This window comes from Oncorhynchus nerka, linkage group LG10 (assembly GCF_034236695.1).
Source record: "Oncorhynchus nerka isolate Pitt River linkage group LG10, Oner_Uvic_2.0, whole genome shotgun sequence".
Classification (NCBI taxonomy): Eukaryota; Metazoa; Chordata; class Actinopteri; order Salmoniformes; family Salmonidae; genus Oncorhynchus; species Oncorhynchus nerka.
Genome location: NC_088405.1, coordinates 71,621,064 through 71,637,410, shown reverse-complemented (window position 1 = coordinate 71,637,410; position 16,347 = coordinate 71,621,064). Strand labels below are relative to the sequence as shown.

The following is a 16,347-nucleotide window of genomic DNA, read 5'->3' as shown; positions in this document are numbered from 1 at the left end:
CAAAACAACAACAGCCATGGGTTAGGTGCAACAGGTGCTCACTGTGCTCTAATTACATACTACATGTATGTACTACATGTATGTACTGCATGTATGATCTTCAAGTTTGAGTTAAGAGTACTTCCAATATTTACATACTGTAGCTCTGGTGGTATTTTGGGTTGTGAATTATTGTCAAACATTGGAGATGATAGGTTGTCTTGGTTGGTTGTCACTGTGGGTGTGTTGTGAGATAGTGCCACACCCATCATTGTCATTGGTTGAGGTAGGGATCAGAAACTCTGGTTAGTTCAGTATCCCACTGCAGAGAGGGATCAACAGGATATTCTTGGGAGCAATGCCACTGGAACTAATTTCTGGTGCACTATAAACTTGTCTAAAATAGACTAAATTAGACTGCTTCCTGTAGTGACCCCCCCCACACACACACACACCACTCAACTAAAACAGGCCTCTCTCTCTCTACTTCTCCTCCTAACCTCAAAATACCTGCAACATTGAGGTTTGACTTGACAACCTCGCCTTGCCGTTTGAGCAGTTTCTGGCTCCGAGGCGGCCCAGGGTTTCCAGACTCAGGCTGCTGTGCTGACAGGTTACAAATTGGGTCTGATTTACAGCAGGCAGACTGCAGCCAGAGCCCAGGTTTAAACAAAGCCAGCCCACCACAATAATAATATACAGCTTTCCATGACATCCGAGTGGGAGCATTTTGCCCTCTGCTGGTCAAAACGGGGAAATGCCTCAGATGGAGGTCAATGGAACATGTCTATAGACTTCTACAACTTACAATTTTACAGTCCATAGATTTTAGCCAAAGTCCTCTATTAAATATTACAGCATGAATTAATAAGGCCTACATATTCTATATGTTTCGTTTCATATGAGGTCATTGTCTCTCTAACACTCATACATTACTACCACTGACTGCCCTCCTCCCCTAGTGTGCATATTTATTTCCGGATGGAACCATTATTCACTATTAGACTTCACATGTCTCACAGATAATAGTACTACAGGAACAAGGTGATAAGGCCACTCCAGCATTACAGGAACATTCTAGTCATCCATAGAGCAGTCAACTGAAATCTGTCTGAACGATCATTATCAACTTTATGGTGACTCACTATTGACTGATAAGATATGTATTTTTGCAATGGAGACATTATCGGGTATTTGGATCCAATAAAACCTACATGATAAAACCTAGATTACTTTTTCCATGGTCTTGTGAGGGCTCAGTATATATTATAGCTCTTGGCAGACCGGTTGCCTGTTGTCCATTGAGGGTTCTTCGTGTAGGAATAGAGCATTTTAACAGGCAGAGATAGGGCTGTTCCAATGATGGACTTCCCAGATATGGGACACCTGGTGAGACTACACTTTGCATGTCAATTGGCTTTAACGGTGTCATGACATATTTTTCTTTCTTCCATAAAATGTTCCCCAGGTGTAAGAGGCTTGTGGAAATAGGTGGGAGAGTAATGTCTCCCAATATTATCAATTGATCGTTATCAGTAATTTATTATTGAAACAAGGTCTCCAGATATAAAATATGTTTGGCAGATGGCCCTGATGTTACGTGGGGTGGACTCAGATGAGGAGACAGGGATAAGGTAACTAAGGTATTTATTGAAAAGTGGGGGGGATGCGGTGCAGGCCAGGGGGAGCTCGGGCGGGTAGCAGGAACTGAGGCTGCGGCAAGGGGAGTAGGGGCAGGGTAAGCAGGTCCGGAGCGGAATCCAAGGAAGCAGTAGAGTGAGGGTCCAGGGCAGGGAAGCAGGACAGACGAGATAAAGGACTGGCGACAGGGACCAGAGTCAGAGCGGACGGAACTGTAGCAAATCAAATCAAATCAATTTATATAGCCCTTCGTACATCAGCTGATATCTCAAAGTGCTGTACAGAAACCCAGTCTAAAACCCCAAACAGCAAGCAATGCAGGTGTAGAAGCACGGTGGCTAGGAAAAACTCCCTAGAAAGGCCAAATCCTAGGAAGAAACCTAGAGAGGAACCAGGCTATGTGGGGTGGCCAGTCCTCTTCTGGCTGTGCCAGGTGGAGATTATAACAGAACATGGCCAAGATGTTCAAATGTTCATAAATGACCCGCATGGTCGTATAATAATAAGGCAGAACAGTTGAAACTGGAGCAGCAGCACGGTCAGGTGGACTGGGGACAGCAAGGAGTCATCATGTCAGGTAGTCCTGGGGCATGGTCCTAGGGCTCAGGTCCTCCGAGAGAGAGAAAGAAAGAGAGAATTAGAGAGAGCATATGTGGGGTGGCCAGTCCTCTTCTGGCTGTGCCGGGTGGAGATTATAACAGAACATGGCCAAGATGTTAAAATGTTCATAAATGACCAGCATGGTCGAATAATAATAAGGCAGAACAGCTGAAACTGGAGCAGCAGCACGCCAGGTGGACTGGGGACAGAAAGTAGTCATCATGTCAGGTAGTCCTGGGGTATGGTCAGTTGAAACTGGAGCAGCAGCACGGCCAGGTGGACTGGGGACAGCAAGGAGTCATCATGTCAGGTAGTCCTGGGGCATGGTCCTAGGGCTCAGGTCCTCCGAGAGAGAGAAAGAAAGAGAGAAGGGGAGAATTAGAGAACGCACACTTAGATTCACACAGGACACCGAATAGGACAGGAGAAGTACTCCAGATATAACAAACTGACCCTAGCCCCCCGACACATAAACTACTGCAGCATAAATACTGGAGGCTGAGACAGGAGGGGTCAGGAGACACTGTGGCCCCATCCGAGGACACCCCCGAACAGGGCCAAACAGGAAGGATATAACCTCACCCACTTTGCCAAAGCACAGCCCCCACACCACTAGAGGGATATCTTCAACCACCAACTTACCATCCTGAGACAAGGCTGAGTATAGCCCACAAAGATCTCCGCCATGGCACAACCCAAGGGGGGACGCCAACCCAGACAGGATGATCACATCAGTGAATCAACCCACTCAGGTGACGCATGAGAGAGCCCCAGTAAGCCAGTGACTCAGCCCCTGTAATAGGGTTAGAGGCAGAGAATCCCAGTGGAAAGAGGGGAACCGGCCAGGCAGAGACAGCAAGGGCGGTTCGTTGCTCCAGAGCCTTTCCGTTCACCTTCCCACTCCTGGGCCAGACTACACTCAATCATATGACCCACTGAAGAGATGAGTCTTCAGTAAAGACTTAAAGGTTGAGACCGAGTTTGCGTCTCTGACATGGGTAGGCAGACCGTTCCATAAAAATGGAGCTCTATAGGAGAAAGCCCTGCCTCCAGCTGTTTGCTTAGAAATTCTAGGGACAATTAGGAGGCCTGCGTCTTGTGACCGTAGCGTACTTGTAGGTATGTACGGCAGGACCAAATCAGAGAGATAGGTAGGAGCAAGCCCATGTAATGCTTTGTAGGTTAGCAGTAAAACCTTGAAATCAGCCCTTGCTTTGACAGGAAGCCAGTGTAGAGAGGCTAGCACTGGAGTAATATGATCACATTTTTTGGTTCTAGTCAGGATTCTAGCAGCCGTATTTAGCACCAACTGAAGTTTATTTAGTGCTTTATCCGGGTAGCCGGAAAGTAGAGCACTGCAGTAGTCTAACCTAGAAGTGACAAAAGCATGGATTCATTTTTCTGCATCATTTTTGGACAGAAAGTTTTTGATTTTTGCAATGTTACGTAGATGGAAAAAAGCTGTCCTTGAAATGGTCTTGATATGGTCTTCAAAAGAGAGATCAGGGTCCAGAGTAACGCCGAGGTCCTTCGCAGTTTTATTTGAGACGACTGTACAACCATTAAGATTAATTGTCAGATTCAACAGAAGATCTCTTTGTTTCTTGGGACCTAGAACAAGCATCTCTGTTTTGTCCGAGTTTAAAAGTAGAAAGTTTGCAGCCATCCACTTCCTTATGTCTGAAACACATGCTTCTAGCAAGGGCAATTTTGGGGCTTCACCATGTTTCATTGAAATGTACAGCTGTGTGTCATCCGCATAGCAGTGAAAGTTAACATTTTGTTTTCGAATAACATCCCCAAGAGGTAAAATATATAGTGAAAACAATAGTGGTCCTAAAAACGGAACCTTGAGGAACACCGAAATTTACAGTTGATTTGTCAGAGGACAAACCATTCACAGAGACAAACTGATATCTTTCCGACAGATAAGATCTAAACCAGGCCAGAACTTGTCCGTGTAGACCAATTTGGGTTTCCAATCTCTCCAAAAGAATGTGGTGATCGATGGTATCAAAAGCAGCACTAAGGTCTAGGAGCACGAGGACAGATGCAGAGCCTCGGTCCGATGCCATTAAAATGTCATTTACCACCTTCACAAGTGCCGTCTCAGTGCTATGATGGGGTCTAAAACCAGACTGAAGCATTTCGTATACATTGTTTGTCTTCAGGAAGGCAGTAAGTTGCTGCGCAACAGCCTTTTCTAAAAGTTTTGAGAGGAATGGAAGATTCGATATAGGCCGATAGTTTTTTATATTTTCTGGGTCAAGGTTTGGCTTTTTCAAGAGAGGCTTTATTACTGCCACTTTTAGTAAGTTTGGTACACATCCGTTGGATAGAGAGCCGTTTATTATGTTCAACATAGGAGGGCCAAGCACAGGAAGCAGCTCTTTCAGTAGTTTAGTTGGAATAGGGTCCAGTATGCAGCTTGAAGGTTTAGAGGCCATGATTATTTTCATCATTGTGTCAAGAGATATAGTACTAAAACACTTGAGCGTCTCTCTTGATCCTAGGTCCTGGGAGAGTTGTGCAGACTCAGGACAACTGAGCTTTGAAGGAATACGCAGATTTAAAGAGGAGTCCGTAATTTGCTTTCTAATAATCATAATCTTTTCCTCAAAGAAGTTCATGAATTTATCACTGCTAAAGTGAAAGTCATCCTCTCTTTGGGGAATGCTGCTTTTTAGTTAGCTTTGCGACAGTATCAAAAAGGAATTTCGGATTGTTCTTATTTTCCTCAATTAAGTTAGAAAAATAGGATGATCGAGCAGCAGTAAGGGCTCTTCGGTACTGCACGGTACTGTCTTTCCAAGCTAGTCGGAAGACTTCCAGTTTGGTGTGGCGCCATTTCCGTTCCAATTTTCTGGAAGCTTGCTTCAGAGCTCGGGTATTTTCTGTGTACCAGGGAGCTAGTTTCTTATGAGAAATGTTTTTAGTTTTTAGGGGTGCAACTGCATCTAGGGTATTGCGCAAGGTTAAATTGAGTTCCTCAGTTAGGTGGTTAACTGATTTTTGTCCTCTGGCGTCCTTGGGTAGACAGAGGGAATCTGGAAGGACATCAAGGAATCTTTGTGTTGTCTGTGAATTTATAGCACGACTTTTGATGTTCCTTGGTTGGGGTCTGAGCAGATTATTTGTTGCAATTGCAAACGTAATAAAATAGTGGTCCGATAGTCCAGGATTATGAGGAAAAACATTAAGATCCACAACATTTATTCCATGGGACAAAACTAGGTCCAGCGTATCACTGTGACAGTGAGTGGGTCCAGAGACATGTTGGACAAAACCCACTGAGTCGATGATGGCTCCGAAAGCCTTTTGGAGTGGGTCTGTGGACTTTTCCATGTGAATATTAAAGTCACCAAAGATTAGAATATTATCTGCTATGACTACAAGGTCCGATAGGAATTCAGGGAACTTAGTGAGGAACGCTGTATATGGCCCAGGAGGCCTGTAAACAGTAGCTATAAAAAGTGATTGAGTAGGCTGCATAGATTTCATGACTAGAAGCTCAAAAGACGAAAATGTCATTTTTTTTTGTAAATTGAAATTTGCACACAGAGACAACCGCTTGGTATTCCTGTTAGCAACACCTCCGCCTTTGCGGGATGCACGGGGGATATGGTCACTAGTGTAGCCAGGAGGTGAGGCCTCATTTAACACAGTAAATTCATCAGGCTTAAGCCATGTTTCAGTCAGGCCAATCACATCAAGATTATGATCAGTGATTAGTTCATTGACTATAATTGCCTTTGAGAGAGAGATGAGAAAAAAGAGAAAAGCAGCGTCAGGCTAGGGAAAAAAGGAACAAACAGCTTGAAATGTAGACTGACTGAGCAGAGGCTATGATCTGGCAGCGTGGAAGTGGCAAGTCTGAGTATTTGTCGAGGTCTTGATTATGGAACAGGTTGCAGCTGGTGGGGATCTGCTCTGACTCCAGCATACCTGTCTCCACTCACACAGTCAGATACACCCACACAGAGAGAGGGAGAGACCACTGGGGGAGTGGCGGCAGGTTAGGGAGACATAGGATGAGGTGTAGAGGACGTGGCAGATGTAACAGCACCCCCCCCTACGCACGACCAGGCTTATCTGGGTGTAAGTTATGGAAATCCTGTAAGAGTGAATGGTCCAGAATGTGACGGCGGGACTCCCAACAGCGCTCCTCAGGCCCGTATCCCTCACAGTCCACCAGGTACTGCCAGCCGCAACCCCGACGGCGCACGTACAGAAGCTGCTGGACGGTATAGGCAGGATGGACATTGATGAGCCGACGGGGTGGAGGAGCTGCTGCAGGAGGAGACAGGACTGGAGCAGACAGGTTTAAATCAGGGATACATGGAAGGTAGGATGAATCCTGAGAATTTCAGGCGCACCGCAGAGGGGTTAATGACACGGTTAATCTCAAAGGGACTAATGAATCGGGGCGAAAGTTTATTCGATGCCACTTTCCATGGCAGGTCCCAAGAAGAGAACCATATCTTTTGGCCTGGAGAGTAGACTGGAGCTGAGGCACGGCGACGGTTGGCTTGGGACTGGGTCCTGGCAGAGGCACAGAGAAGAGCAGCCCGGGCCTTCCTCCAGGTATGATGACAACGGCACATCTGGTCATGGACAGAGGGAACCGCAACCTCTTGGGCGGGGAACAAGGGAGGTTGGTAACCCAGAGCACACTCGAAAGGTGACATACCTGATGAGGCATTGGTTAGGGTGTTGTGGGCATATTCAACCCAGGGTAGCTGGGCACTCCAGGAGGAAGGGTTAGCAGAAGTCACGCAGCATAGGGCAGTCTCAATCTCCTGGTTGGCCCATCCGGTCTGGCTATTGGTCTGGCCGTTGGTCTGGGGGTGATATCCAGAAGACTGAAATTGATACCAAGAGCTGAACAGAAGGATCTCCATACCTGGGATGTAAACTGGGGTCCCCTGTCAGAAACGATGTCAGTGGGAATGCCATGCAGACTAAACACTTGGGATACCAGCAGGTCCACAGTTTCCCTGGAGGACAGGAGCTCGGAGAGGGGAATGAAGTGAGCCGCTTTGGAAAATCTGTCAATAATGGCGAGGATGAGTGATTTACCGTTTAATGGGGGAAGGCCAGTGACAAAGTCCAGAGCTATGTGTGACCAGGGGAGACTGGGTATGGGAAGGGGGTGAAGCACACCGGAAGTGGGTCTAGTGGAGGTTTTGTTCCGGGCATAGACCCAGCAGGCTGAGACAAACTCCCGGGTATCTCTCTCCATGTTGGGCCACCAAAAGCGCTGACACAGGAAGGCAAGGTTCTGGTTCATACCAGGGTGACAGGTGAGATGGGTAGAATGGGTCCACTGAAGATCAGAGCGAACAGAATCAGGAACAAACGGAGCATTTCTAGGACCGTTACCTGGGTCAGGCTGGTTTTCCTGAGCCTGGCGGATATGAGACTCGATCTCCCAGGAGACGGAGGCAACGATGCAGGTGGAGGCACAATGGAATCTGGCTCAGAACCAGTGTGGTCAGCGGTAAACTGATGGGAGAGGGCGTCAGGCTTGGTATTCCTAGAACCGGGGAGATAAGTGAGTGTGAAATTGAATCTACCAAAGAACAAGGCACACCTCACTTGCTGGGAGTTCAGACATTTGGCAGTCTGGATGTAGTACAGGTTTTTGTGGTCTGTCCACACGATGAAGGGGAGTAGAGAGCCCTCCAGCCAGTAACACCATAACTAAAGAGCCTGCTTAACTGCCAGGAGTTCACGGTTACCAATGTCAAAATTATTCTCTGCAGGTGAGAGCTTATGGGAAAAGAATGCACATGGGTGGAGCTTCTGATCAGAGGGGGAACGTTGAGACAGAACAGCATCTACCCGGTGTTGGAGGCGTCCACCTCCATGATGAACTGGAGTTCTGGGTCTGGCTGAGTGAGGACCGGAGCGGAAGTGAAGCGGCGTTAGGGAAGCGGCCTCTGCCTCAGTGGTCCAGCTGAACGGAGTAGAGGTGGAGGTGAGAGGGGCTGCCAAACGGCTGTAGTTGCGGATGAAACGTCTGTAAAAATGGTCAAACCCCAGGAAACACTGTAGCTACTTCAGGTTTGAGGGCGCAGGCCCCTCTGACTGCCATGAGTTTGGCAGGGTCCATACATAACTCCCCCTGCGCAATAATATAACCCAGGAAAGACAGAGGAAGCATGGAACTCACATTTCTCAGCTTTAACAAAAAGCGTATTCTCCCACAGCCACTGGAGAACGTGTTGCTGGTGAGCCTTTGGGTCCTTAGAAAAAATCTGAATGTCATCCAAATTGACAAAATGAAGCATCCAATCACATCCCTCAGCACATCATTGACTAGGTTCTGGAAAACAGCAGGGGCGTTAGTAAGACCAAAAGGCATGACCAAATACTCAAAGTGGCCAACTGTTAAACGCAGATTTCCACTCGTCCCCCTCTCTGATTTGGACAAGATGGTAGGCATTCCAGAGGTTGAGTTTGGTGAACCTCGTGGAACCATGGAGGGGGGCAAAAGCAGAACTGATGAGTGGCAAAGGATACTTGTTCTTCACCGTGATATTATTCAGCCCACGAAAGTCTATGCACAGCTCCAGTAACCCATCCTTTGTATTTACAAAGCAAAAACAGCACCTACCGGAGAGGATGAAGGCCTTATAAGTCCTGCATCCAGGGAACCAATCCATAGCCTCGTGCTCGGGGCGAGAAAGGTTATACAACCGGCTACTGGGGAGAGGAGCTCCAGGCAGGAGGTCAATGGGGCAGTTGTATGGTGAATGAGGAGGCAGCGACAGGGTGTGGTGCTTGCTGAAAACAGGAGCTAGATCGTGATACTCAGGAGGAACTGTTGACAGGTCCGGAGGTTCTGGAATGGACTGGGGCACAGACAAGGCAGCGGCAAGGGCAGAATGTAAACAATTAGAGTGACAAAATGAACTCTAAGTGGTTACCATTCTGGCGATCCAGTCGATCTGAGGGTTGTGCAGCTTTAACCATGGATGGCCAAGAATCAGGGGAGATTGAGGGCAGTCAATTATGTGGAAACTGATCCTTACCGGGGTGGTTTCCAGAGAGATGCAGGATGACAGGGACGATTCTCTCCCAGACATGGACGAGGAGCTGTCCGTTGAGAGCGTTGGTATCGAGGGGTGAATCGAGTGGAACAGTGCGCAGGCCCAACTGGGTAACGACACCACGGTCTAGGAAACTCTCGTCAGCGCCCGAGTCAATGATAGCAGGCAGAGGAAAGGCCTGGCTCTGCCACACGAGGGTGCCATTAAGCAGGGGTCTGGGGGTAGATGGCCATGGTGATTTGGCTCAACAGTATATCCCCCACTACTGCTGAGCCTCCTCTTTTGCTGGACACAGGGAACAGGTGGAGACAAAGTGACCAACCTGGCCACAGTATAGGCAGCTCCAAGTGCTGATTCACAGCTGCCTCTCCTCCGGAGAGAGACGGGCCTGGTCGAGCTGCATGGGTTCAGGTTCTGGAAGAGACTTGGGAAGGGAGGCAGTCGGGGAAGTAGAACAAGGCGATGAAGCAGATGTTGTTATGGGTCATGCAACCTTACCTGCCCTCTCCTTCCGACGCTCACGGAGATGGTTGTCGATGCGGATGGCGAGAGAGATGAGCTCATCGAGTCCATCAGGCTCATCCCTGGACACCAACTCGTCCTTGATGGTCTCAGTGAGAGGGTTCTGGAATGCTCCCTGAAGGGCCTACTCATTCCAGCCGCTCTCGGCGGCGAGGGTGCGAAACTCGACCTCCATTTCAGCGACACTATGGGAGCCTTGATGGAGGGACAGGAGTCATTTAGCGGCATCCTTACCGCTGACAGGATGGTCAAAGGCTCTTCATCTCCTCCGTGAATCTGGAGTAGGAGGAGCAGATGGGAGACTGTCTCTCCCACACCGCTGTGGCCCAGGGACGTGCTGCTTCACGGAGGCAGCCAATCAGGAAGGAAATCTTGGCCAATTCACTAGCACAAGAGTAAGGCTGTTGCTCAAATACTAGTGAACATTGTACCAAAAAAGCTCTGCAAGTTCTGAGGTTGCCATTGTAACGCTCGGAAGCTGGAACAAACGGTTCACGGGGTGGAGAAGGACTAGGGGCTGGTTGTGAGCTCTGGGTGAAGGTTCGGTCCTGCAGGTCAGAAAGGCTCCATGAAAACTCCTTGACATGCTCCAGAAGGGTTCTCAGGGCTTGGTCATGTTGCTCGAGCAGGGTGCCTTGGACAACGAGGGTTTGGTGGAGAGGATCTAAGTCTGCTTGGTTTATATCTTTTGGCCAGAACGTACTGTTACGCGGGGTGGAGCAGGTGAACCCAAGTGCAGACTCAGACGAGGAGACAGGGATAAGGTAACCAATGTATTTATTGAAAAGCGGGGGAGATGGGGTGCAGGCCAGGGGGAGCTCGGGTGGGTAGCAGGGAACCAGGAACTGAGGCTGCAGCTGGGGCAAGGGGAGTAGGAGCAGGGTAAGCAGGTCCAGAGCGGAATCCAAGGAAGCAGTAGAGCGGGGGTCCAGGGTAGGGAAGCAGGACTGACGAGACGAGGGACTGGTGACAGGGACCAGAGTCAGAGAGGACGGAACTGTAGCAGAGAGAAAAGCAGCGTCAGGCTAGGGAAAACAGGCACCGGAATAGCAAGATCTATGCAGGAACAAATGGCTTGAAATGTAGACTGACTGAGCAGAGGCTACGATCTGGCAGTGTGGAAGTGGCAGGGCTGAGCATTTGTAGAGGTCTTGATTATGGAACAGGTTGCAGCTGGTGGGGATCTGCTTTGACTCCAGCATACCTGTCTCCACTCACACAATCAGAAACACCCACACAGAGAGAGGGAGGGAAAGAGCACTGGGGGAGTGGCGGCAGGTTAGGGAGACACAGGAGGAGAACTAGAGGGTGTGGCAGGGGCAGATGTAACACCTTAAATAATGGATATTTCAAAATGTCCTAGATGTCAAACTGTCAATGGCAAGAAAGAGGTCAAAAATCACACACGACTCCTGAAACACTTTCAGAATGAAACATCAATCATACTAATGAATGTGGTATCCCTATAGGGCCTATGGTTTACATTTCTTTCTGTAGTTCTTGACTTAAATTCATTGGTGTAGCAGGCATACTCACACTGGCCCAGCTCCCTCAGACCAAACGCATCTGCTCTGTGAGAGAAGGAAGAGGCTGGCCCCAGAGGCCCCGCTGGCCCAGGTACACCTCTCTCCCCTTGGGCTCCTCGCTGGCCCTGGGGCCCTGTGGGAGCCAGAGCACAGTCAGCCTCAACACAACACAACACTGTCCTTACACATCTAATGTGTGAACATGCACATGTGCAAGTGTCAAACTGCTTTGTACCTTTATATTTGATTGAACCTTTATTTAACTAGGCAAGTCAGAGACAAATTCTTATTTACAATGACAGCCTACTCCGGCCAAACCCGGACAACGCTGGGCCAATTGTGCGCCGCCCTATGGGACTCCCAATCACGGCCGGATGTGATTCAGCCTGGATGCGAACCAGGGACTGGAGTGACGCCTCTTGCACTGAGATGCAGTGCCTTAGACCTCTCCGCCACGCGTGAGCCCCAAGTGATAGTGTATGGGTGAGATACAGAGGTGGGGGGAAGACTTATACCTCTGGGTCCCATGGGTCCAGGTTTCCCTGCTAGGCCTGTCTCTCCAGTGCGTCCAGGGGGTCCCGCCACACCTGGGAGTCCAGCTGGCCCTGGGAGGCCTCTGGCTCCTTGGAAAACAAACGATTTAACAACTCTGTCAGAATTCCACCCGATTCAGACACTTCTTTAAACATTTGGTGCACTTTTCTGAAAATCTATAACACAACAGAGTCAAACAGTTGCCATATAAAACTATGGAGGAAGAAAAGTGAATAGTTAACCACCGGAGGTTCAGTGAGGTCCTGCTGTAAATGCGCCTCACCTGGTAGTCCGATTGCGGGGGGAGTGATGGGGGTGGGTTTGGGTGCTCCCAGTCCCACCTCGTTATCTGATGACCCATCTGGGGAGTATCTGAATAGGAGAGGTGGTGGTCCCGCCTCCTCCAGCAACACAATCTGACACAAAATGAAGGAAGATTAGTGTTCAGTCCTGCTGAGATAGGAGCTAGATTTTTGAGAATATCAGGTCTCATTACATTCATGTACTGTATGTAATACTGTTTTAATGACAGGTTTGGTTGCTGCAAGATTACCTTGGATTCCAGCATACTCAGTCTATCATTCATATCAGCATAGCCAGTGCAGTTCATACACTCTAAGGAGAGAGAAAGAAAGATATATAGGTAAGTAAGTAATACAGTGTAGCATGTTGCTTCAAGTTAGAGATACTAGATTAACTCTCAAGTTGGCAGAAACAGGTAAGACTCACATCTTTGTCCTTTCAATCCATCCATACCAATTCATGGTGCATCAATGTGCAATAATGCAATTCCAATAGTAGGAAACATCAGAAAAGACAGGCTTGGTTTCGCATAAGAAGACACACATTTCCGAAGCCAGACTACCACAAAAGAGAAAACAAACACGCACTGTGTTGGCCCAGACTGTGTTGTTTGTAGAGAGAGAAGGTTTATGTAGTGGCTGAGACATTATGAAGTGAGCCAGTCAAAGCAGAAGCACATTTCCAAGGTGACACAGGATGGATAGACAGCAACCTCCCGTTGCTCAGATGACATATGGGCTGGAAAGAGGGAGAGAGAGTAGGGTGAGAGAGTTGAGAGATGGAGAAAAAGACAGAGAGAAAGACAGAAAGAAAGAAAGATAGATAGATAGATAGATAGATAGATAGATAGATAGATAGATAGATAGATGAAGATGAAGATAGAGGAAGAGTGAAAGAGAGAGACGTGAAGCTTTCCTGGCAAACTCCCTGACCATTTATCTTCTCTCTTTGCCTGAGAAAAAACCCTTCCCTTCTCCTTTGCCAATTCTACCAACTCCTGGCCAAAGTGTCCTTCTCTGTCAGTCTGACACTTGGCATCTGCCATGTGTTCAGACTGCACCGCCACTCTGCCCCGCTCCAGTGCCCGACTGAGACACCAGCCACGGATAAAAGCATCTGCTAAAGTCGCTTTGGAATATAAATGGAATATATTATATATTTTATTATTATATTATATATTATACATTGATTATGCTTGTGGACGTGCTTATTAATAAGTGGCCTAACAGTTGTGTTTTTTCCTCCAGTTCTCTTAGTAGTGAATGTGACATCAGTGTGAAGGTGGTCTAATTCATCACCTTGCTCTCAGCTCATTAGGAAGGTGTGGTGTGTGCTGGGATTGGGAATAATGGAACATTGCAGACCTGAGGTGGGATGCCAAGAGACAGACAAGGGAATGTGACGACTTTATCAACAGATCAGAAAGAGACCCTAAAACACATTATTACACTGTTTGAAAATTATTTTAAACTTAAATCCAATTGAAAATTTCACAAATCCAATTGTATTCACAATTAGTTTTTAGGAAGTTTAGTTGCTGTCATGTACACAAAACACTGCAGTTCATGAAGATCGTTCTAAGCATAGGCCTGGCATTGCCTTGATCAACGGAACAGAACATACCGGACCGATTTTTCTCTCCATGTCCCTGGATTTCAACTGCTCTCTGGACATTCACTCCCGGATCTCACAGCTAGCTGGCTGCTATCCGTGTGTCTATCTGCTTTCGTCGATTCCGGAGCAAACATCAATTACTCCGGAGCTATCCAGCTCCGTCAATCACTCCTGAGCTCCGTCAATCACTCCTGGGCTGCAGTCACCTATCCGGACCCGTTTTACTGCCTACGCGGAGCCCCACCGGGCCTTCACAACTGGACTGCCGACGTTATCTACCCGAAGGAGATCCGGCTGGCTCCTCCGTCGCGACGTTACCTGAACGCCCATCTGCGGCCTGCTAACCGTTAGCTGTCTTACCGGCTTCTCACAGAATAGACAATCGGACAATTTATTTATTTTTATTATTATTATGTTTCTTCTTGGGCCTCTATAACTATATATATTGTTTTTATTTTTTTGTTGTTGTGTGATTTGGACTAATCCCCTCTACAACACGGAACTCCACTAATCTACTGACGGAACGCAAGAGGTGGCTAACAACAGACCTCCATCCTATGCTAGCTTGCTACCGATGTCCTGGCTAGCTGTCTAAATCGCCGTGACCCCCAAACCAACCTCTCCACTCCCTGGACCCTTTTGATCACTCGACTAAGGATGCCTCTCCTTAATGTCAATATGTCTTGTCCATTGCTGTTCTGGTTAGTGTTTATTGGCTTATTTCACTGTAGAGCCTCTAGTCCTGCTCACTATACCTTATCCAACTTATTAGTTCCACCACCCACACATGCAATGACATCTCCTGGTTTCAATGATGTTTCTAGAGACAATATCTCTCTCTTCATCACTCAATACCTAGGTTTACCTCCACTGTATTCACATCCTACCATACCTTTGTCTGTACATTATACCTTGATGCTATTTTATCGCCCCCAGAAACCTCCTTTTACTCTCTGTTCCAGACGTTCTAGACGACCAATTCTTATTGCTTTTAGCCGTACCCTTATTCTTCTCCTCCTATGTTCCTCTGGCGATGTAGAGGTGAATCCAGGCCCTGCAGTGCCTAGCTCCACTCCTATTCCCCAGGCGCTCTCTTTTGATGACTTCTGTAACCGTAATATCCTTGGTTTCATGCATGTTAACATTAGAAGCCTCCTCCCTAAGTTTGTTCTTTTCACTGCTTTAGCACACTCTGCCAACCCGGATGTTCTAGCTGTGTCTGAATCCTGGCTTAGGAAGACCACCAAAAATTCAGAAATTTTAATTCCAAACTACAACATTTTCAGACAAGATAGAACTGCCAAAGGGGGCGGTGTTGCAATCTACTGCAAAGATAGCCTGCAGAGTTCTGTCCTACTATCCAGGTCTGTACCCAAACAATTTGAACTTCTACTTTTAAAAATCCACCTCTCTAAAAACAAGTCTCTCACCGTTGCCGCCTGCTATAGACCACCCTCTGCCCCCAGCTGTGCTCTGGACACCATATGTGAACTGATTGCCCCCCATCTATCTTCAGAGCTCGTGCTGCTAGGCGACCTAAACTGGAACATGCTTAACACCCCAGCCATCCTACAATCTAAACTTGATGCCCTCAATCTCACACAAATTATCAATGAACCTACCAGGTACCCCCAAAGCCTTAAACACAGGCACCCTCATAGATATCATCCTAACCAACTTCCCCTCTAAATACACCTCTGCTGTCTTCAACCAAGATCTCAGCGATCACTGCCTCATTGCCTGCATCCGTAATGGGTCAGCGATCAAACGACCTCCACTCATCACTGTAAAACGCTCCCTGAAACACTTCAGCGAGCAGGCCTTTCTAATCGACCTGGCCGGGGTGTCCTGGAAGGATATTGATCTCATCCCGTCAGTAGAGGATGCCTGGATATTTTTAAAAAATGCCTTCCTAACAATCTTAAATAAACATGCCCCATTCAAGAAAATTAGAACCAGGAACAGATATAGCCCTTGGTTTTCCCCAGAACTGACTGCCCTTAACCAACACAAAAACATCCTATGGCGTTCTGCATTAGCATCGAACAGCCCCCGTGATATGCAGCTGTTCAGGGAAGCTAGAAACCGTTATACACAGGCAGTTAGAAAAGCCAAGGCTAGCTTTTTCAAGCAGAAATTTGCTTCCTGCAACACTAACTCTAAAAAGTTCTGGGACACTGTAAAGTCCATGGAGAATAAGAACACCTCCTCCCAGCTGCCCACTGCACTGAAGATAGGAAACACTGTTACCACTGATAAATCCACCATAATTGAGAATTTCAATAAGCATTTTTCTACGGCTGGCCATGCTTTCCACCTGGCAACTCCTACCCCGGTCAACAGCACTGCACCCCCAACAGCAACTCGCCCAAGCCTTCCCCATTTCTCCTTCTCCCAAATCCATTCAGCTGAAGTTCTGAAAGAGCTGAAAAATCTGGACCCCTACAAATCAGCCGGGCTAGACAATCTGGACCCTTTCTTTCTAAAATTATCTGCCGAAATTGTTGCCACCCCTATTACTAGCCTGTTCAACCTCTCTTTCATGTCGTCTGAGATTGCCAAAGATTGGAAAG

General features: G+C 47.6%; 1 protein-coding gene across 1 annotated transcript in view; it reads right to left on the bottom strand.

Annotated features, from left to right (window-relative positions):
• The window catches only part of LOC115135954 (collagen alpha-1(XXVI) chain-like), a 65,620-nt gene that overhangs the window by 7,042 nt on the left and 42,231 nt on the right, over positions 1-16,347 (bottom strand). Inside the window, exons 4-7 of the mRNA XM_029671212.2 lie at positions 12,411-12,472; positions 12,141-12,273; positions 11,839-11,946; positions 11,334-11,456 (exon numbers count right to left, since the gene is read on the bottom strand). Of these exons, the coding sequence (XP_029527072.1) occupies positions 11,334-11,456; positions 11,839-11,946; positions 12,141-12,273; positions 12,411-12,472 (426 nt within the window). The remainder of the gene's footprint in view (positions 1-11,333; positions 11,457-11,838; positions 11,947-12,140; positions 12,274-12,410; positions 12,473-16,347) is intronic.